Source organism: Pezoporus flaviventris, unplaced genomic scaffold, assembly GCF_033815535.1.
Source record: "Pezoporus flaviventris isolate CSIRO_AGI_PZ_B2104156 unplaced genomic scaffold, CSIRO_AGI_Pfla_v1 ptg000072l, whole genome shotgun sequence".
NCBI classification, from domain to species: Eukaryota; Metazoa; Chordata; class Aves; order Psittaciformes; family Psittacidae; genus Pezoporus; species Pezoporus flaviventris.
The window spans coordinates 9489047-9513246 of NW_026892620.1; the positions used below are offsets into that span (position 1 = coordinate 9489047).

The 24200-nt window shown below is 38.0% G+C and overlaps 1 protein-coding gene across 4 annotated transcripts in view; it reads right to left on the reverse strand.

The window, feature by feature from the left end:
- Positions 1 to 24200, reverse strand: part of PCCA (propionyl-CoA carboxylase subunit alpha) — a 290674-nt gene that overhangs the window by 238243 nt on the left and 28231 nt on the right. For all 4 annotated transcript variants that reach the window (XM_061472833.1, XM_061472832.1, XM_061472831.1 and 1 more), the window contains 2 exons: positions 16209 to 16322; positions 14636 to 14689 (listed from right to left, as the gene is read on the reverse strand). In XM_061472833.1, the coding sequence (XP_061328817.1) occupies positions 14636 to 14689; positions 16209 to 16322 (168 nt within the window). The remainder of the gene's footprint in view (positions 1 to 14635; positions 14690 to 16208; positions 16323 to 24200) is intronic.

A 24200-nucleotide genomic window follows, 5' to 3' on the forward strand; every position in this document is an offset into this window, starting at 1 on the left:
AGGTCTGAATACTGCCTGAAGCCAAACACTGAACAGTGAACACAAAGAAATACTGAACCTCTGAGTATGGCAAGAGTCCCATGGAAACAACTAAGCAACTACGTAATGCAAAGCTGTGTCAATGCCTATACACACACAAGACTCAAAGGAAAGCAGTCTACGTTTGGGCATTTTTATCTTTTGGATAGCCTGCTTTTAAAAAGCCTGATGTTATTTTAGCACGATGGCTTTGAATTTAATACCATAAGATTAAGCACAGCTTGCCAGCAAGATCCCTTGCCCGAAAATCTGGGCAAGGAACTTATTCTTTCTAAATTCCAGCCAGAGCAAATTAAGCTGAACTACTCTGGGTGGGATAGGTGGAAGTAGCACTGTGCAGCACACCTACTGCCTGGCTTTGAAAAGCAAATTTACATACTGGATTCCCGAGCAGCCCTTTTGTGCTAAGAAGCATGTTCTACATACACACACACACACACTTTCAGCTTTTGTACATGCAAAACTCACACTGTAACTGAATAGCACACTCCAAAGACAGTCATTTACAAAAGAGGTCACAGTTGCCTAATATGGCTGCAACAGAAATTATCTAGATTATTAACACAAGATCCATGAATAAACTAACATTCTTACAAAATTCAAGAGTCTCCATTGAGTACCATCTTAAAGTATCGTATTCTTCCTGCAAGTAGAACAAAAATATGCACTGAAAATAAGCGACTGCAGTATACCTCACAGATGTTATTACTTGGCTTCCTAAAAGATGCAGAAACTCATATAGGGAGATTTAAAGCTTCCCAAAGACTAAAACTTTTTAATCAAGTTTGGGACACAAAAATTAACTTCTGAAGTACCACATACGTCATAATACCTATTACTTAAATTGAGCAACTTGAGAAGTATCCTTTAAACATCGCAGTATGGGCTGCATGAGTGCTGAATTCACTATATGCCTGCTATCAAAAAAATCTCCTCGAAGGCAGATATGGTTACAGACTACACAAATTTGGCTGACAAAAGTCTGCCTCCCACTCCATAAAAAAAACAATTCAAAATATAGACTAAGAACTAACATCTCCCCACCCAAAAAATCCCAAACGAACCAACCTGTAGGAACATCTTACACATTTTGAGGTCAGATCCTGTTCCAAAGATCAAAGACTCATTAATCTACTCAGAACTACCTTTGGTGCAGTAACAGCCTTGCCCTAGCATTCACGTTATAAGCCATTCCTACCAGATCACACATAGGAAGCTACAAAGCACAACTCTTGGTCAATCAAGAAAAGGGTCAAAGCACCAAAATGCCACAAGATCCAGAAAGCAAACAGTTCATCTGCCTTAATAACTGCACAACCCTGCACACAACTACATACAGTAAACAGTGCCTCAGAGTACAACTTAATCTTACTTAAATGACAAGGGCAGCACACACACAATAGTCACCATTTGTTTAGTTAGCCATCAGGAAACACTTTCAGACAGGCAGCAGGAGGCCAGAGCCATAGGACCTATCCAGTAGAGAGGCTAAACCCGCATCCCAGAAGCCTGCTGCTCCATAAACCCACAAGAGGGAATCTTCACTGAAAACACTCTTCACACTTTCCCCATTTGATCCATTCAGAAACCCAGCCCAACACTAAGACATCAAGCTACAAATATTTTATGACTGTTGTCACCAAAAAGAAATCAAAACCATTCTAAGTGTAACATGTTCTCTCCACTCTTCTGCAAGCTCCACTCATGTATCCTCTTGAATGGTTTTTGGCTGATCTCACTGTCTTTTTTCTCACGCTTAGCTGCAAGTATCTCCACCTTTTTCAGAAAGTAAAGAATATGCAAGTGCCATAACCACAAGGCAAATTATCTGACACAAGTTTACTCAGGAAAAGAGCATACATTTTCCACACATTATCATGATCCATGAAAAATGTCTTGGTTCATAATCAAAAAAGTCTCAGTTGACTGAGGTTCTGAATTACTACTTCAGATTCCTTCTACATGTTAGCACAGTGCTAAAGGCATTGCTCTTCCCAGGAGACCCAAGTAGCAGCTATTTTGCAAATTAACAATAGGAATTCCAAATTTGACCATGGCAGCTATGAAAATATTTCCAGCGTGTGAAAAATATTCAAACTACTCTACTTTCTGCAAACATTCTCAGTTAAATATATGCACCTAAATGTTCAGATAGGCTAATAAAAGGGTTCACAAGTTCTTACACAATGAACTGGCAGGTTTTATTCACAAGAATGTTCTGGAATATCTTTTGCTGTTTCTCCCCCATTCTAAATGTTTAATGCATTCCCCATCCCCAAACTGTATAATAAGTAGCTTGAGTATAAACAGTGTTCACAATACCTTAGAGAGCGAGTGAGAAAGAGTAAGCACCAGCGCTCTTTTGCTAGAGTTCTGAAGAACATGTCAGTATGATCCTAACAGACATCTGGAATAAACATGCCTAGTTGTCCGTGTACATATGTAAATTTAGCAATACCTATCCTTTCGGACAGAAAATGTATGCAGGACTCTCTACAAAGGAAAGTGTAATTTCACAGTGTAAGTTTCCACACAGTGCTCTGAAAATAGTCAGAGCAGCTTGGAAAATAGCAATAATATCATTCCAGCAAGCATACATTTAGTTAATCGTATGGTTTTATTACTAAACTAAGCTGTTGCCACATGAAAGCACCAATTTTTAACCCAAAAGCAAACAACCTTTGTCTTGCATCTCAACTGCCAACCACAATGCATCCCAGTACACATATTTGCCATTACAGCAGTGAGCCACACACATCATCAAGCTAAAGACAAGTCAGTATCAGATGAGGCAGAGGAAAGAAAAAAAGGGTGAGAGACCCCTACCATAATCTGACAGCAGGAAACTGTAGAGCCCATAAAAGCATGTTTCTAGGACTCACTGCACAAGTATTAGTCTGTGCCACCACTGAAGGAGTAACCAGCTCGGTTGGGATGTCTATCTAATGTACCACATTCTCATATTGAGGCCTGCCAAGAGAGGAATTTTCAGAATGACTGTAAAGGTATTTACAAAGAAAGAGGGGTTTGATAGTAAAACCTACTTGAAGTAACTTTTCTAGACATCATCTTTGCATTTCCCTGCTGCTCCATGCATTACTAATAAGTGATCAACTAGAAACTTCAGCACCCATTGAAAAGCCTGGCAGGGTATTTGGCTTTCAATTCTTCTACTCAGTTTATTCCCAACACAAGTATATTCATCAGGCTTAGAAACAACTCTTGAACAAGGGCAGCCACTCAGCAATGAAATGTAAATTACTGACATGTGCTAAAACCTCGACTTGCCACTGCTAATGAGCACATTAAAGGAAAAAAAGCTCACTAGATATTTACTGCAACCTTTCCACTTAACCCTGTGTGTACTGAAAGCCATAATTTAATATCAATTAAAGAACCCATCTCCAAACAGTGAGACGCTATTCAGCGGGTGTTTGCTTCCTACACAGTTCTGATGTCAAAATTATGAAGATGGACAAACGTGTGAAGTGCCCAATCAGGAATGTGTGCACACTGATAGCAGCCTTATTTTTAATCTGACATATATAAATTGCTAAACTTACAAAGTTAATGGTGTCAAATCTTACGTGCTCAAATAAAACATAATGTGCTATCAACAAGCCCCAAGGTTAGGAAGTCAATCTGTAGCAAATTTCCCCTTTCTGTTATGCTTACATGGACGTGCAGACTCTGAGAAAAATCTTCTCCAAACAGTAGTGGCTTACAGAGTCAGGGAAACAGCAGCTTTTCCTCAATAGAAGCCCCAGATACAGTCACTCCAAGTTTCAAAGTTTTTAATAATTCATACCAGCAATGCTGCAAGAAGCAACTGAAAACCTATATGCCTGAGAAGGCGGAGAGACAATGTTTGGTGAAAACCATTTCCCTTACCCCTTCTGTATTTTGCAGGATGAAGAAAATATTTTAAAGATTATCTGGTTAAGTTCTTAATAACATAACATCTTTGATATATATGTATCATATACAGCACACAGAACTGATTTTCAAAACCTAAATTAGGTACCTAAATCCCTCACCGTAAGGTTTCTGTCAAATACTAATTCTAAGACTAAGCTATAAACAGGTTAAAAGGTTGATTATTTTTTCTCTTACCTCTTATACCCTACTTCCAAGCTACCGTCCCTTTGAGTTTGCCTTCATTTCAAATCAGGCAGAAACTTTAACTTGTTCCTGCCAGAACCATTTGTACTAGCTTAAGAGTTTAACAGGACAGTTGAAAGCAAGGGGGATGTAAGCACATTTAAACCACAGTAATTTTAATCAAACAGGGCTACAGAGTGACTACACATACAGTCATTCCAGCACATCCAAGAAGGGCAACAACTCCTTATAGGGACAGACACCAAGCCACTGGGAGCAGTAATCTCTTCAGGCAGCTTGGTCACAGCACGGGTTAGTTAACCTGATCTTCAAGAGCTGAACGTATCATTTGGCTTTCAAGAAGCAAGTGAGAAGCAGATGCTAAGTTCTAAATAAAACACATCACCTAACTTCAGGAAATCAATGTTAATATTTGCATTAAATCAAACTTCATAGAAGACAATCCAACTGCAGAGTATTCTGTTTTCACACACATGCACAACAACTCCAGCAGGAATTGTTCAGTCAACCCAATACTCTAAGTCAGTGTTATTGATTACTATCATTCACTCCAAAATAGAAATGAATGAAACACATTGCACAAATAGACAAAGCTTATTTGTAAGCCAACCTTCAAATAGAATTAAAGATAAAATGAAAAGGCAAATGCATTCACAATAATAAGTAGGAAGTCTTTTAGAGTTCCAGGGAATTCTTTAAAAGACTTGCAGAATCAACCAGTAAACACAATTAGGCAGCTGCAATTAGTCTATTAAATTCTTACTCCTACCTGGGGGTCATAATTCCTGTGGTTAATGGCGTTCATTAACAAAAAATTGACAAACCAGGTAAGTTACTAACAAATAGTGCTTGTGTTTGTATGCCTTCACAGATTTTTTTTTTGTTTAGCATGTCTCCTACAAAGAAAGGCTGAGAGACCTGGGACTGTTCAGTCTGGAGAAGGGAAGGCTCAGGGGGATCTCACCAATGTATATAAATGCCTGAAGAGAGGGTGCAGAGAGCACACAGTCAGGGTCTGCTTAGTGGTGCCAAGCAACAGGATGAGAGGCAGTGTGCATAAACTGAATCACAGGAGGTCCTTCTGAACATCAGGAAACACTTTTTCATCATGAGTATGACCAAGCATTGAAACCAGTTGCCCAGGGAGGTTGTGGAGTCTCCATCCTTGGACTCCACAACTCCATCAAAAAATGACCAGACACAGTCCTGGTAACCAGCTCTGAGTGGCCCTGCCTGGACCTGATGACCTCCAGAGGTCTCTTCTAAACTCAGACATTCTGTGAAATAAAGACTGTATTTGATATCTAAAGCAGATACCAGGTCCAACTGAATTATGCATTCTACAACCATACAGTAAAAATACGCAACCATCCTGAATATTGTAATAAAGTAGAAGATACAAACTGAATGCCTAAGAAGTCATTAAGTGACATTAAGCAGTTCAAAACTTTAACTCTGACATACCTGAATATAGCTTGCCCCTTATCCTTTACAGCTTCCCCTGTTGCTATAACTGGTGAATCTATGCAACAGTAAAAAATAAAACTGAACTTCTCCCATGTTTCAATGCACATCTGGTACCCAACCATATTTGGTGTATTAATAGTTATCCCCTCAACATGCAGAGATGACAGGAACAGTTCTCAGAAATACAGAAAATAATGCCCCAGAGAGGCTAGATAATGACCTCTTGCCCAGGAAGCAATTTTGAAGTGAATCCTGTGGTATACTGAATAAACAAGTAGGTTAAGTCTCATTGCTGTAGAAACTATTCTGAATATTTGAGCACCTTTCATTACAGCAGCAACATAACACTTTACAAGTATTAAACACCTATAGGAAAGTTTTAATCTGTTCTCTTTTGTAGTTGAAAACTAGCTGCAGCAAATTATGAACCAAAATCTATCTAAGCTAGTATTTACTAGCTAAGAAGCATGTAGTCTTACAGCCTGTTTTGTGTATTTTCATACACAAGGGCTTCTGTTACTGGTAGTGATGTGTTGCATGAATAGAGATATGAACATACTGAATGTCTTTCATCCTAAGGCTAGGAGGTAATTACTTTTGAGGGAAGGGAAAAGCTTCCCTATTTATTTGGAAGTGTATTTAGCTTGAAGACACATGTTGCAGCAAACGATACTATGTGTTTGTGCCTTCCTCTAAGAATTAAGATGCTTTGCTGGGACTTCCTAATTCACACCCCTTTTTAGTTGACTTCTCTGGTTTCTGTTTTAGGGGAGTAACTTTTCCTACTTTCTGACCCTTTTACATCAGATTCTGATACTTGACTCATGGATCTGTTGAGACCAGGAATGAGCTTCGTGAAGGGAGGATCATGTCTGGCAATTCTTTCAAAAGCATTTGAGTTATTTCTATGTTAGCTGTGAGAAAAAGATACTAGCTGAAAGGTTTTTGATTAACCTGCTTGTAAAGATGACCTGTTATCCCAGAATGAACATACTTTTTTTTCTAGGAAGGTTTTGTTTTTCATGGTGTGTATTTTAACTGTAATCTTGCTTCAGGAAGTACTTTCTTGAAGTTAGTGCTTAGGATCATGTTGAATTATTAGAATTTGATTTTTAAAGTTCTGTGAACTTAAGGTTTACATTATGGTGCTGTTTGGTTCTTTTATGTTGTTGTATCTGTCTTGATAAAACAGTCAGAATTAGGAGAGCACAAATAGTTTAATGACATACACTTTACTCATTTATCACACACTCATTGCTTCATTATGTTAAACTCTGGAATGGTATACAAAAACCAAATCCACCCCACTATTAAGTTACATTCATCTTTAAAGTCAGAATTAATTATCTTGGATATGCATATTTTACGAAGATTGCATTGTCCTGGGTTCAGCAGTAGCAGTCACTTTTTCTCCTTCTTGGTAGCTGGTGCAGCGTGGTGTTTTGATTTTCAGCCTGGGAACAGTGATGATAACACCAATGCTTTTAGTTGCTGCTCGGTGATGTTTACTCTGACCAAGGACTTTCTGAGTCTCGTGCTCTGCCACGGAGGAGGGGAAGCCGGGAGGAAGCAGAGACAGGACACCTGACCCAAACTAGCCAAAGAGGTATTCCATACCACAGCACGTCATGCCCGGGGAGGTGACTGGGAGTTACCCAGAAGCACACGGGGTCTTCTGGGTTGGGCTCATTTCAGCGGGTGGTATTGTATTCTCTTCCCTTGTTATTTCCCTTATCATTATTATTATTACTGGTGGTAGCAGTAGTGATTTGTGTTATACCTTAGTTACTGGACTGTTCTTATCTCAACCTGTGGGAGTCACACTCTTTCAATTCTCCTCCCCATCCCTCTGGGAGCAGGAGGGAGGAACGGGGGGGAGTGAGTGAATGAGCTGTCTGGCTGGGTTTAAACCACGACATGCATATAAACCCTAAAGTATTAAATCTGCAATGTAAAATTACTGAATTCAGATTACCCATCACTATAATACATCATCTTTAACTGTTCAGGTCTAGTCCAACTCCATCGGTATCAATGGGGCATTTACAACTGATTTGGAAACAGAGAAGGACACCACATTTGAAAGGTTACCACACTAGCTTACATCAGTTATACTGGAATGGGACAAATTAACAAATCACCTTAGCTCAGAATGCACAGAGCTCACTGTAACCAGACAAGTTTATCTGCAGCATTGCAAACCAATAATAGATTAAAAAGGCAGGAACTATATTACCTATGTCAAAATATAAATACATAGCCCTGTTATTGCAATGAGGAAACACACAGGTATACACTGTTGTTAACATAAACGTAACTGTGGAAACAGAGCAAGAAGTTTTTACTCTCACAACCAGACATGGTAGTAGTGGAAGAAAGTGGGCAGAACAAAGCATTTCAGAAGCAATGTGAAGGATTCCTGCAGGCCTGGAAATAAGTGCTATTGCAGTGACACTGCATGTCAAGAAATAATGACTTTTACAAATCAGGATTTCATAAATCCATTCATCTGCAGAACCACACACCCTATTAAGCATGCCAAAGTGCTGCTGTTAAAAGGCATCTCATGGGAAATATTAAATGACTTATAGTCCAGATAGGCAAAAAACATTAATATAATCTTTAAATCACATGCACAGCATTAAATCATTCCAGCAGTCATGCAAGGCCACAGTTCATACAATGAGAGTCTCAAGTTGCTACTATTTAAATAGAAGTTTGTGTTTTTTTCTAAGAATGGTTGCACATGTTAAAGCTCTTCACCTAAGCCACTTTAAGAAAATACATAGCTTTAAAAAAAAAAAAAACAAGTTAAAAATAAAGGCTTACTCTAAGTGAAACACAAATACAGACAGGTCAAGACTGCCATGTCAGAGGAAGTTGCCTAATCAAGAGATCAAGAAAAAAAAAAACACACTAAGATTACAGAGTTTAGGCAAAAGACTCAAAAGGAAGGAGAGCATTTTTATCACAGAACCACACAGATCTTGGCAAAACACCACACTACATCTTTATAGGCATACACATAGGTTAAATACATATATATCCACAAGATATCCACAAGACCTGTGGACATGAACCCTGAGACTTTTTTAAGTTTAGACAGTTTGCTCCATCTCTCGCGGTTTTCAAGGCCAGGTTGGACAGAGCCTTGTGTGAGATGGTTTAGTGTGAGGTGTCCCTGCCCATGGCAGGGGGGCTGGAACTAGATGATCTTGAGGTCCTTTCCAACCCTAACTATTCTATGATTCTATAAAGCCACAATTATAAAAAAATACTCAAGTTTTGGAAGTTACAATAGCGTAGAACCAGTGTCAGTTTGTTCTGTAGCATGGGCAATCTTAAACAGGACACCAATGACACAACATAAACCATTATATGCTTTTAGCAAAGGTCTATGAATTTTTTTTTTTTTTTTTACAGTAAAGTAGTCATGTACAGCCTTTCTACTTTTACACTAGAAAGTATCTTATTAGACAGTTCAGATAACTCAAGTTCATTTTTCTAGCTTTTCTAGCTCACATGTACTAGCAGAGAACTAGTAATGTCTGACAAATATTGCCCATGATTTAATAGGTGCACTATTTGTCCCTACCATGGATTTCAAACTTGGGATTAAATACAAAAACGCAAGTAACATTAAGCAGCCTTCTGCCTCAGAGCAGTAAGTAGTCATCCATCAACATCGCAAGCTCACAGGCAGAGCTTTTTTGTGGAGCAAACTGGTGACCTGTTCATCTAGGCAAAGTAATAAAGGCTAAGCAATGTACAAGTAAAGGCATAGTATCCAGTCTTCACCAAACAAAGCATGTAAAGCCACCACAGGTAGTGATGGTAAGCACGTTGCGGCTTTGGTAGGCAATGACATTGCAGAACACAGTAAGAAACCCACATTAACTTCTCTGCCTGCCCCACTCCTTGAAGGACACAATCTCTACCATAAGCAGCTCCTTGACACCAAGCTTCCAAAGCTGCCTTTTTTTCAAACAGCACTTCGCACTTCAGAAAATGCAAATTCTAACCAGTTACATAAACTGCCAGGTAGAAAGCCAAGCACAGAATCACAGAATGGCATGGGTTGGAAGGGACCTTAAAGATCATCTAGTTTCAACACCGCCGCCACAGGCAGGGACACCTTCCACTAGACCAGGTTGCTCAAAGCCATATCAGGCCTGGCCTTGGCATGTGGGAATGGAACAAGAAGCATGCCAAACACTTCTCAAAAACACAGAATCCATTGAAGTCATGATAAAGGAACTTTATAATTTGCTTACAAATAACAAAGCTATGTTAAGGAAACTGCCATTCAGAGTTTACATTTTAAAAGGTGACAATCCCATAATTAGCTGTGCATAGACCTACGGATCCACCTGCACAAAGTTCTTCACAGGTCAGATATGTGTTCCCTTACAGAAGATGATGACATATGTTGCTCTTTGTTTCACCTTTTCCATCTCAAATTTAACAGCCATTTACAAACATGTGGTCAACCACTTCCATACACGTTGTTTGCTCATTTATTTCAGACAATACAGTGTTGTTTTTTTAATTCCTCCAAGAATGTTAATCTAGCTTCAAAAGTGAAGAGAAATAGTGCTGGCTGCTTTGTTCTCCCCTTAGTCATGCTGAACAGTAGCTGCTAAGAGAGCACAAAAGATGCATAAAACCAGGTTCCACTAGGAACTCCAAAAGGCTTCATATCCATATCTTATTCCAAAAATAAAATCCTTTTGTCCTACCATTTTTATGGCTTCTATTGCAAGGAGGGGATTTTGGCAGAGGATTGCGGCTAGCTTTTTTTTTTTTGTATCAAATACAGTATCAGGACAGTATTGTCAAGGCTGCATTCAAAAGAATGAATATGCCAGATAAAATTTGAATTTAACTCTCATCACTTTGAGATTTTATGCACAAATTCCATAGGTTTCTTGGGGAAAATACACCACAAGGCACCATCTATGAAAGTAGGAACTTTATCATATATATTCATGTACAGGAGACTAAAACATACTGAAGATATAAATCCTGCAATCTGGTATTTTTCATACTAGACTTTGCAAAGGAATAGCGTTCACTTGGCTGATTTCTTTTCCCCCCTATTTTAAACTAGCTTCCTAAAGAACTTTTGTGGCAAATGGGGACAGGGAAGTTCATTTCTGTTTTTCTTTCAATTAAAAGAGGAGGAAACTGACCCCATTATGAGCAACTGCAACACTAAGTCATGATGCATCAAGGTTTAAGCTTCTAACCATTAAAAGAAAACAAGAACATACATAACATTAGCTACAGGAGTACGATTCCTACTTGCCGTTACCATCAGCCAGGTACAAGAAGGAGCACTGATTCTGGGATAATGATTGTGCAACTCAGTCACACACTTGCTTTTTCTCTCCCCATTTCCTTCTTCACCCAGGTAAGACAAGGAGGAAAATAAGTCACTGGGACTATGGGCCAATCCCAAAGCATTTGGCAGATGAAGAGATCTGACTGAGCACTCCCACCCCTCACCACAACAGTTACCCTAGATGTTTACAAGTGAGGAAAGGAAAATGGCAATTTCAGAAAAGTATATATTTCAACAGGCCAAATGGCCCATCTTAGTCCCAGGCATTTCTCCTTGCCAAATTTCAAAGGCCTGCTGCAGATAATAGAGGTGACAGACCTTCTCAGAAAGGATCTGCATTAACTTTGTATAATGGGAAACATTAAGCAACCTAACCTAAATACAGAGGGCACTAGCAAATTCTTGTAAAACATGAAGGATCAAATGCTCTTGTGGCTCTGCACAGCACCTGGCAAAATGTATTAGCAATTTTAATTTTTTTTTCTTTCAATGTGCCAGTATATTTTAACTGCACCTCTGGATTTATGTCAATACTGAATATTGTGTAATTATTTCTTAAAGGAAGCAAACTGCTTCCATGCAAATATATCTGCATGCATAAACTACAAGTAACAACTTATGCACTGAATTTTCCAACCTTAATGTACAGATTATTAGCAGTGCAGGAGTTCCAAGTTGGAGAACTCAAATTTCAAAATTAGAAACCAAAGTAAGGTTCCAAGGAACTACATTCACTTGCACAAAGCCATGTTTTGTTATTCTACATAATAACGTTACCAGTGTTGCCTTAAAAGTTTTTAAAAATATTTCATATTCAAATACCAATTTTTGATAAATAGTCTTTAAGGTTTAGGAAATCTTCTACAGACTTGCCTGATAAAAATACTATGGATCCCTTTTCTGTTAGCCATCAACAGCGACCAGAATACATACACATGAAGAGAGGACTGAATGCACCAACTTTTCTATCTGGATCACAATGAACAACATGCCAGATATTCATTCACTGGCTGCTTTCTGAAAATTCTGTTTTGGAAACAACAGATCATTTACTTGTGCTCTCCTCCATCCAAAAAGAACAAAATTAAGCTTCTAAAAAAAGAAAAAAAATTAAAAGCAACTAGTAATTTTCAATATTCTAAATGTATCCATCAAATTCTTCACATGGACTGTCTGTAGCTGTGTGCTATTCCACAAATCATTTAGGCAAAAACGAACATAAAGCCATGCTTTTGTTCAAGTCACACACAGTGGGATTACATGTGAACTGACCCTCCCTGTATTAAGTGAAGACAAAGATTTGCTTTGAGCTCATTCCTCCTCTTAGATTGGCAAATTTAGAAAGTTTAGTGTACTTACCAGTTTCCAAATCTAGGTAGTTTGTTTTAAAAGTACAAATGCAAACCAGGAAATAAACCCAAGTTTCATCACTACTTTCAGCACAAAAGAACAAAACAGTGTACGGGCTGAGAGACAGATAGGGGGAAAGAAAACAGAACACACATACATCTTTGGCAACATTATTTACAAGCTTTAGCAAAGAAAAGAAACAGCAGGCAAGTTTTCCTCCTAAATATATTAATCAGGGTGTCTTAAAAAAAATATAAGCAGCCCTAGTGATAAAAAGACAGATCGTTTCACCAGTTCTCATTAGGGGTTTGATATTCTAGAGCCACTGACAAAGGGAAGCATGATTATGTCTTAATTGAGACTTTAAATAGTGCGTTTCAGAAAGCAAAGTAGAACTACCTTGGTTTATTACATTTTTAGAGAACAAAACAAAACATACTGGGTTTCTGAAACTTTCTAAAAACTATTTTGAGACTGTAGCACCAACCCAAACTTGAATACTTTTCTATTCTTGTCACTGCTTTATTTCAGGAATTCACTGTTCCAAGGATTTAAGCGAAAAGATAAGAAATAGGAAAGGGGAAGGATATACAGGAAGCTTTGTACTTCCTCTATTTCTGCTTAATCCTGACAAAAAGTCTTCCAGATTGTCATGTCACCAAGATTACAATTTACATCGCCGAACAATCACCAAATTACTAGGAAATGTGCCCAGTGTAGGAGTAATAGCTACCAAATTTCAAAGTTTGGCAGCAGAATACAACGCAAAAAGCATGAGCAAGCACTTTTTTTGTTTGTTTGTTTATTAAAAAAACAGGAATTGCCAACTAAAGCCAGTTATCCTGCTGGTCTAATCCAGTGGGAGTACAGGTTGCTGTAAATTAAACCAGGAATCTTCCCTCTAAAAAGAGGTTCTAGTACATGAAGCAGAACAGCAATAAAAACAAGCTGCTAAACTGCATGAAAGTAACAGGTAAGAGATTACCCCAGATTTGGTAAATCCTGGCAAACGCTAAGGGTTTAGAATTCCTTTCAACTTCAACACCACCAGCACCCAGAAGGATGCATTCAACATCACACAGGACCTGCACTTACTTTTATCTGGGGTGCTTTAAATAAATAAATAAATAAAAATCACAGCAGCTCCCAGGTATAAAAATTTGAGACTTCATTCCCAAATAATCTCTTTAATGAGCAGGTGGTATTCTCTAACACCAAACAACCAACTAAATAGAAAGGGTCTGTGCTACAAGCTAAAAGGGACATAGTCAAGGAAAAGATGAAAACAAGAGCTATTCCACAAATGCTAAGAATGAAAGAGCTATCATTGGGAAGAATCACATTCCTCATCTGTGTTTTTTTACCCTGAACCAAAAAGGTGCAAATTACTCTCAAAACCAACAACAAATTTATTTTACTGCCTGTAAAACAAGATGCTTTCTCAGCTATATGGCTTGTTTACTCCACAAAGTTGGTAGCTACAAAAGCTTTTCACTGGAAATTGCAAGTAATATGTGCTTGACCTTGTTCTCAGTGAAACCAATAGACAATAACACATGACCTGCAGTGATTACACATACAGCATCCACTCAGGTCTTTGCTCAGACACTGCGCATGTAACTTTCTTCTAGCACTGCTCAAATTTTTAGGCAGCTGCATGAAATCTTTTGGAAAAAAAAAAAAAACAGCATTAGTAAAAAAGACATCTCGGTTTCTGTGATGTACAAAAACCCCACTGAAGTAAAGAAGTTGTCTGAATTTATAAAAATTATCGTCCACATGAAGTGAAAACAGAATCCTCTTGATTCTCTCTTGAGAATGCAGCTCCACAATACATGACCACCAGCAGAGAAGCCAGTTTTTAAACAGCTTTCTACTCCCATCCTGAAAGTGCAGTTCAGCACCTTCTCAGGACTGCTGATACAGCTGTTCACCAGCTGTGCTATGAATCACCAAAATGATCACTTAAAAACAGATACTTTTAACCTAGATCATTTCAGTGACCCAGTTTTACAGAGCAGCCTCAAACAGCTCGACCACAACTGAAAATGCCAAAAAGGTTCCTTATATCTTTTGTAAAGTTCTTACAATCAGGCACCTCCCCTTTTCCCAAAAGAAAACACTGGCTGCAATTACACCCTCAAAATGCAAGAAATTCATGTACACAGAAAGCACACTGAAGTCTCCTATATTAAGGAGACCTTTTTGATCTTTTTATATCTGCCTTGAATTGATTTCTTGATTGATATATCTTGGAATAAATATGTGCCACCTAGCGCATCATTCACAGCCAAACAAACAGAAGTAACTTACCAAACGTCTAGCAAATTCTCTATTTTCTGAAAGAAATCCATATCCTGGGTGTACCTTGGGAAAAAAAAAAGAAATCACGTTGGTTGAATTCTGAAGCCAGACACCAGATTTACCAGCACCTTTTCAGATAATGGGGAAGGTGAAGTAGATGATTAAGCATTTAAATTATTTAGGTATTTTAAGAAACTGTGTCTTAACACACTGATGTATATAAGTCAAGCTGTGAAGACTCACTGGTTAAACTGCCATTTCTGAAACAAATACTCCATACTTAACTAGGGAGAAAGGTGCTGTTTGCAGAGTAATGGGCACCCACTCCCTTTGGCATTTTGCCTTCTATTCTTTTTAAGTCCATTTTGCCACATTTATCTCATGCCAGACTTCCAGCCTTCCACGTGTATGCTCATCCACACTCTTGTCAGTAACCACTATAATTCCTCCATCCCAAAGTATTTCTAGCAGTGATGAGAACAGTGGTCTTCCGGTCCTCGGTCATTAGCCTCCTACCTCTACCAACCCTTGCTGGAGAACACTTTAGCGTCTCATTAGTTTAAGTCATGCATCCTTACGAGTCTGGTTTGTTATTCACACCCCAGTTTGTACACTGTAATTACTTAAGAGGAGTGTTAGAAAGTTTTACTTTTCACAATTCACATAAGATTCTTGATCCCAATACACTCTGACAGACAAAGTATAAGCAATTTTATTCCCCTCTTTTGAAGGGCCTAAACAACTGGGTTCCACATTCAGAAACTCAGGGGGAAGGAAACAGTTTTCCTTACAGACAAGTTCTTGATCCCTGAAACCACTATACCAAAACATCCTCTTTGAAAGAAATCACAATGCTGATCCAAACTGTTCCAGGGTAATTAGTGTTGCTCACATATACTCATCAAATTTTATTTTCATAAATGCCCTGTATAGACTTGCTCTGAATAATACATTTGCTTCACTGACAGAACAAAGAACATTAGGCATGTCAACATGACTACACATTAGTTTTTTCAACTGATTCCTGCTAAGCTTTGAATGTCTGGCCAATGTGGAGGGAGAAAGGCAGAATAGCCCACATTTACACACATAAGCTAACATGCATTTTGTAAACATTCTGAAAAAAAAAAAAATGGGAAGCACCATTCATCTTATCTTCCTGTAAACAACATTTATACAATTTAAAAAGTGATTCACACTAAGTTTAAGCAAAAGCCTTTTTGGATACACTTTGTAAAACATTCAAAAAAAAGCCATTATGGCATATAAAGGGTTAGTGCTCAAAACTAATTGGGATTTTTTTTTTTCCCCCAGCAAATTTGGAAATGAACTGAAGCTGCTCCCTGGTGTGAAAGCTGAATCCAGCAGCCACCTGCAGGATCAGCCACCAGTGCCGCCAGATGCTACAAAGCCTTTGATTTCCAGTAGCGATTTCAGACACATTTAACTCATGTGACATGAACTAACTGGAATAGCATATTCAATCACTTCCCCCCCCACACCTTTAAAAAAAATACAAACTCTGGCTTTTCTGCTTTCTATATATGAAACAGCTGCAGCAGATAGACTCATTCAGACTCACAGCTTGGGCCCTGGTTTTCTTAATGACTTCCATGATGGCATCCATGTTGAGGTAGCTTTTGCTGGTGGGAGCTGGGCCAACACAGACAGCTTCGTCCGCCATTTTCACATGAACCTGAAGAGGCAATATTCTGCATTAACAGATGCTCCCAGCAAAAATAATTACCATCACCCTGAAGTATACACACAAATCTGATTGTATCAAAGATAATTTACATACCATAACCACTCTAAAATACACACTGAAATTACCAACATTGGCATATAAGAACTCACACATAAACCTAATTTCATATAACTCCAAGCTTAAGTCACTGTCAAAATGTTTTATTATTCCAATATATTATTTTGAATTTGATTAAATAAAATCATGACAAATATAATTTCAGCTTCCTATACTGATCATCTATATGTAAATTCAGTCTAAAAAGTACTTTGTTACATGTAACCAGGGTAGTCTAATACCCTAATACTTAATAACAAACATTCATGACCAGTTCTAAGCAGGCTCCCCAGGAAGTTGGGGATAATTAGAGTGAATTGAATGAAGGGATGCAGTGAGTGTCCCTGCACAGCATCAGGTCAGCACCATGCACAAATTAAAGCCTATGACTAAAGAGTTCAATATCACTACACGTGAACCAGAAAATCTTGAGAATTATTTAAGCAGGCTCAAGTTTGATTCCTAATCCATTGTATCCTCATTTATATGCATTTGCCAAACATTTTTAGTCAAATCTGAATTATACAAAACGGACAAATGTGTCCAACATTTTACCAGGAATAATAAAATTGCTAAGTTTGAAGTCAGAAGTCTGTTTACAACTCATATGCACTCTTATCTTGAAGAAAAAGTTACAGGAGTTTAATCAACATGTTTTCAGAGTTCAAAATTACTTTTCCTTTAAGGTAATATACACACAGACCCAAGAAACAGAACAATCAGTTTTTCTCATGCTGTTCTCCTCTAAGCTCTCTTTCAGTACATATTTAAGAAACCATGCCATTGCTTAAACTGTGCAAGATTATACTAGCTATGTGTCAGTAAGACTTGGTTATACTGACAGTTTGACATTTAGAATGCCTACCAGTTTTATTTTTATGAAACATTTGATATCTTTAGCACTCAGAAGGAAGAATACACTGTTTAAAACCCTGTTCTTTTAGAAAATGAGTACTCACATATGTGAAATTTGAAACATTTTTAGTTTATTTTGTTCTTTGTGAAAAGGAATTTTATTTGCAAGTAGCATGAAGGCTGTCAAGCATGGCAAACTTAGGTTAGAAGTAACGTAGCCCACATACTATTGGCTAATTCAGAAAAAAACAAGGCCAGGAAAAAAAAAGCCATCTAGTATGTGACAAGCCTAGTTAAACAATATTTTGCTAATATTGAATACAGTATGAAACAAACATTCAGGTAAATACAACAAACATGTATAACAAGCACAGGAGTTTTCTGAACTTTGCAAACAGGCTAATGGCCTGTTCCTGGGGTAGGATTAACCTAATTCCAAGTTTCCTTCTGGGGCATCTCTTAAATAGCTCGTCAATTTGCTGTGTACTCAACTATGAGTTCACACAACCTGGAACCACCACACATTTCACATTTGAATTATTGCTTCTGTAAAGTCATTGTAGTTTTATTTTACTACTACAGCATTAGCTTCGCATTAAAACAAAGCAAAACCAAAACACCCAAAGCACTAGGCACAGAATCATGCAGCAAGATATTAATGCTTTTGCAGAAAGTATACCTCAGCAATTTCAAATGCTGTCAAAATTAGCCTATCTATCATTCTTCCTACAGCACTAAGTACAAGAAACAACATAGCCCTTGGATACCTTTATTTGCATGATCAATTTATATGCTTTAAGATGCTGGTTTGAATTTCAACATGGTTTACACGTCTAAACAAAGTTAATCAAGCTTAAGTACACTTGAGTATGTATGCTTTACAAAACCAAACGATTCCATATAGAAAATGACTAACTTAATACAGTTATTTTTAATACACTAAGACACCAACAGTCCCATTAGTACCATAAGCAGCCACAGAAGATACTGCAAAACCACTAATTTGATTCATGTACACAGTCTTGAGCATTTTTCCCCCACCATTTTCTCCTCACTTCTGAAACATCTCACTGTTACTTAAACTCTTTGGAGTTTTTACTCTTCCTTTCCTACATTCCCCTGTAACCTGGCAAATTCATTTCTCCTTGTTTACTTTACTGCAAGTTTAGTGCCTTCTCTAGTTCAGTGTCAGTTCAGCCTTGCATACACCCTAATACACCATATGTAGATACAACAAAACAGCAAAACAGTAGCCATATCACACTCACATTGCCCGATACACTGCCTACAGGGCACCAAGCAAATCTCTAAAGGACAAGAAAAAGGTCTCTATTCCTTCCGACTAGTTCAAAGCCTTCAGGCTTTTTGGGTTCCAGAGAGAGCTCTTCAATCTATAGATCCTTCTCATATCTCCTTTCTCATAAAGGTGATTAAACCAACCCACATCTAATCTTGAAGTAGAGATCCATTTCTTCTTTGTAATTCATGATGTTAATTCCCCTCTGAATATTTGATTTTTTCACAATACATGTAGTTCATGAAGAATACACAATACTATTACATAAATACACTGCAGAATTTACAGTATAGTATAAACAAACATAATTACATTAATCATAATTACTACCCAGCATTATAACAAAAGCCATCATTTGAATGCATATGACAGCCAAAACTTTCAGCTTACTACCAAGGGGCTCATAATTCACATGTTAATTCACTAAGCAGAAGCTGACTTATAATACAATTATTTCTAGACAGTCCAATGAATCCAGCAAGTTCCCTTTTTCAAGCACAAGTTTCAAATATAATTATTTTCAAATTCAAGGGTTGATTAATTGCTTGACTTAAATCACACAATTCTAGGTATTCAAAACTTGTCCCTAACTTTCTACAGCTTAAACTTCAGAGGTGTAATTTCTTCCTTTTCTATTTTAGTTTACGAAAACAATGCCAACAAAACAAAGAAGTCGTTCCCAGGACGTTCCTGAAGAAATGAAATTCCTTCATATGTATTACAATTGACCCTGCAATCTCAAGCATGAATGGGTAACAACAAGGACTGTAAAAGCAGACAAACCTTAATGCGCTTAACGGTTTATACTGCAAGTTTTAATCATATCAGCTACCAGTGCCTCTAAAGATACACTTTAAGCTATTTGTTTCAAGTTAGATAATGCAAACAACTAGAAGTCATGAAAAGACACATCCTATTTGTGTAAGAGCAGCTTAATTTCTGTAGAAGCTGTATATTTGAAGTCGTATATTTCATAAGGACTAATTATTTTGCAGCAACAGAAATAAGAGATTCGTCAAAACTTACTGAATCATCATTTTACAGAACATCCATCTAATTCAAAAACTACAGACTTAATTTAGTCATCCAAATCCCTGTATAGGTTTGTTTCAACTTTGGAAATCCAAATCACAACCTCCTCAGCTCTACATCTATGACAAATAACCACTAATAATACTCTGGATTTAACACGGACTCCTAGCAGAAGAAAATTAGAATGAATACTCTTAAACTGGGCAACTACTTTTGGATTAAGGTACAAAGACAACTGGACACAGTTTGAAGTAAAACTATTTTACTGCACGATTCTTCATGACCACATACACAGAGATGAACTAGCTCAAGTCCAACACAGTTTAGAAGAAAATGCACGAAAATGGCCACCTTTTCCAAAGCCAGTTTAGGTCCAGAAGCCACTTTCATGGCAAGGCACCTAAACCAGTAAATCCTGCCACATCTTCACAGAGGAATAGCTTTGCGTTTTTTCACCATGTTCCCAGCAAATAGGCAAGTAAAGTGAGGAGTCCATCAGGGCTGATTAGCCAGCCATTTCTGGCTTGGACTGGCTCCGAGCACCACTCCAGGCTGCAGCAGCTCTCAGGGTGCAGAATGCAATAACAGCTAACAACTGCAGCAGTGATTGGTTTTGGAGATCCTTCTTTACATTATGTCTCAGTATTTCAGGAGGATATATAAACCAGGTTTGGTGCCAGGTCTTGGCATCATATCCGAAGAGAGAAATATGCCCGTCACTCAAAATTTTGGATAGAAGCGCCACAAAAATACTCAATATCTGCTTTGCAGGAGATAACCCGATTTAGGACTACACTGAATAAGAGCTAGTAAATGCCCAAATTGGCTAGATCATGTTAGGTCTCCTTTACCCTAGAGGGTGGCACATGTACTCACTTGACAGCAGCATGCGCTCATGCCCAGCCATACTCCAAATTTACTGAGTTATCCCTTTAATTGAACCTGCATCCCAAATAATAATTTTAAGATCACATATGGCACTCCTAGAGATGTCCTGTTTAACATCAAGAATCAAGGTAACTCTCTCCAAGAGTCATTCAGCTGCTGCAGATTGCTAGTTGGAGCCTACATTATAAACAAGTCACATTTACATATGTATGTCCCTCAACATCCAAGTACAAAACGGTTTTGTTAGTACGGAAATTTATGAAAAATTATTTTAAGGCAAAGACCTAAACACTTATTTTCAGTGCATATACAATGTATAAAACAAATCCACTAAGATAATTTACAGATCCCCTGGCATTACAATAGCAACAGTTTTTTAGCTTCTTCTGGATCCAATTCATGACAGAAGTGCTCTTTTCCCCAATTTTACAGCAACTCTCATCTACTAATTCCAAAAAGTAAATGCCAATTTTGTCATAAAAGCCAGGAGAGGAACAAAAAATACATCTACTTGTGTTTCCTAACAGAGTGCTTAATATCACCCACATAGTTTCCGAAGAAAATTTCATATACTTCAGCAGTTTCTGATGTTTACTGTGTGACAGATGCCATCTACTTCAGTGTAAATGCCTAATTAACACATACACACATTCACTCCCCCCACTCCTACATCTCTGAGGAGGTAAATGTCTGGGATTCCGCATTGTCACAGTTTTTCAGAGTAGGTCACCCTACTCATCCCCAGATCTCAACACAAGTTGATATTCATGCAGCAGAGACAGTTATATTGAGTTGCAAGATGCATTCCACATCCCCCCCCCCCAATTCTTCTGTAGTCTTTTAGAATTTATATATATGGAAACTGTTATATCTGCATTACAGTTAATAGGTTAATCAAACATATGAAGCAGTCAGAAAAAAACTCAGTGAAGACAACACTTTTGTTTGGTACACTAGGTAAGATCGAGCATTGTTTAGACAAAGAAATCTAATCAAACAAGTCATTCTCTTTTATAGCTCAAATCAATATTACACATTGGAACAGCATCCATTGGTGTAAGTGGATTCACTTAATTGGCCCAAACTGCGTAATACGGCTCAGCAAGACAAATCACAATTAGCTCTACCCATAAAATAGGGCTAATGAGTAAATCCTTTGTAAGGTAGCTAAAAAAAACCAACCACCTCAAATCTTGCCAGCACCACTGCCAAAAGAGACAAACAAAACAGAACAGAAAAGCTTGTGGTATTGAACAGCCTTGAATTTTTAAAAAAAAAGAAAAAAAGGGCAAAAAAAAGGGCAAATTTACTGCTTTGCCAAAACCATATCTTTCGTCTGACCTAAGTGTCTTCTATCAGCTTCACACTAAAATACACACATCCAGAATACAATAAACCTGTGCTCATAGTGAGTGCATGGTATTCATACAGCCTTTAAAGTGCTATCTGCAAAGAAATACTGCCACGCGATTACAGCATTTAACCCTAAAATGAAATAATGGACACATTTCTAAACCATGTGAAAAGCAGAACTGTGAAAGCCATAAACAGCATAACTATCCCATCTTTTCCTCATTTATTTTTACGCAGCATTTCAAAAACCTAAATAAAAATTTATGCAAATGAACAAGTCAACCTACTGAGTCAGCACAAGCAGATTTCTCAGCAACCTTATTTGAAAATGTTCTTTTTCTTTTTTTCCTCATTTGATGGCCCAACAATAGCCATGTGAGGATTAAGGTAAAACAATTCTTTGTTGGATTTGAAAAGTTTGGTTTGCTGAAGGGTGTTTAATGTCCCCTCCCAAGCCTACAAGGACTCTCAAAACAGCCCATCCCTTAGCACCCACAGGATTAGATCCTGAGTTAGCAGACACCAGCAAGGGGAAAAAAAAAAAAAAAACACACAAAACAAACAACCAAAACAACAAAAAATGGAAAGGAAAAAAAAATATCGGCACCCTTTTCTCTACCCCACCCTGCCCTTCAGTTCACCAATGATTCAAAACTTGAAGGCATCAATAGCCTCAGGAATGGCCTCAAAATTAACATATTTCAGTTACGATTAAAGTGGAAGGATCCAGGTTGAACTGAACAGTCTTAAAAGAGTAACACCAAGCAGACAAGACTGCATTTCTCACCAAGATTAAGAAAATGCACTTCTACACTTCTGTTCACATTCTCACTTAAAAATGCAAAATTATTTTTGTAACCTTAAAAAAAAAAGCATAACCAAAAAAAATCTCTCTCCCATGAACAAAGCTCTGGAACTTTGTCGGCTGCTAAAGAGACACACAACCTTAGCTGACAAAGACTGCATCAACAGAAAAGGACTCCCCATTGTATCTAGATGCCTGATCATTCATACTGTGAAAAACAGACCATGCTAAGGATGTCATACAGTGAGAGTCTGAAACAAAAGTTCCATTTGCTGGGACAAGCAAGGAAATGCCTCCACAGTTCTGAAGACAGTACAGATAAGACTCTGGAGGAGAGTCCGTCAGAATGGCTTTGGCTCCTAAAGCCGTTTGCTACATACTTACTCTTTGGCAGATAACTTCCCAGTGAAGCACCTCCAGAATACTGATGGCAAAGAAGGCTTCTCCATCAGAATTTTATTGCAGGTGCTTTCTGTGTTTTACCCTATAAAACAGTAAGGACCAGAAACTAGTAACTCAGTGCCTCATACACAGAAACTAGTAACTCAGTGCCTTAAGACCACAGATCTGGCTGAACTTCAGTTCTGCAGAACTGCAGTTCTGAATGTTGGGCAGACAATGTAATTAGGCTGACTACAACAATGTGGTGGGTTCTTCTGGCCAGACATTGCAAATGGAAGGCATGATATTTGTCTCTATAGTAAATTCTTTCCTAGAAAAGCTTGTTTCTAAAGGCTTCCATTGAAAACAATTCAATCATTCTTAAAAAGAGTTCTTTAGCCCATCAAGTCCATGGGCAGATAACCAGCAAGTACAAATAAAAGGTTGCTTAACTTCTTCAAGTTCAAGCAGCTTTTCTTTTTCAGAAGAAAGCCTGCTTAAAGCTCTAGAAGACAGAAAAAGCCAATCTGTCACAGTTAATAGCCAATAAGAGCTATTTGTTTGCTATTGAAAATTTAGCAGAATTAAATGCTTGGTTTGTATCACAACTTTCCACATGTTTTAGTCAACACCAACCAGGAACAATGAACTTTTCTTTGGCAGAAAAGCTTAAGTAGAAGAGGGAAAAGGTAGACCGGCAGTCATCTTGTTTACTAATCTGCAAGATTAACAGAGACAGAGAAATTGGGAAGGAAAAACCACAAAGTCCCATTCTTCAACTCCATCTCCTTGTATCACAGCAAAACACTTCACACAAACTTCAGGGAAAAGCATTCCTCTTGTCTCCTTCCATTCATGGCTCCCTTGGATAGGGTGGGGCAGCCAAAAAGTTTACTCACCTAAGTGAAGATTAGAGGCAGCACAGCCACACTTACTGATTTCAGGGATGCTGTGAAGACACAGTCTGCAAGCTACCAACTGTACTCTCACCTCTGCAGACTAATTTTATTCTGAAGTACATTAGCTAGAACAAGTCTCCAGGAGAAATGGGAGACTTTTTAGTTCAGAGCATACACTAACAACTTGGGAAGAGCCTCAATAAATCTGTTTACCAAAGCAAGAGTCTCCATCTGTTTCAAGAGTTGAACAATTCATCATA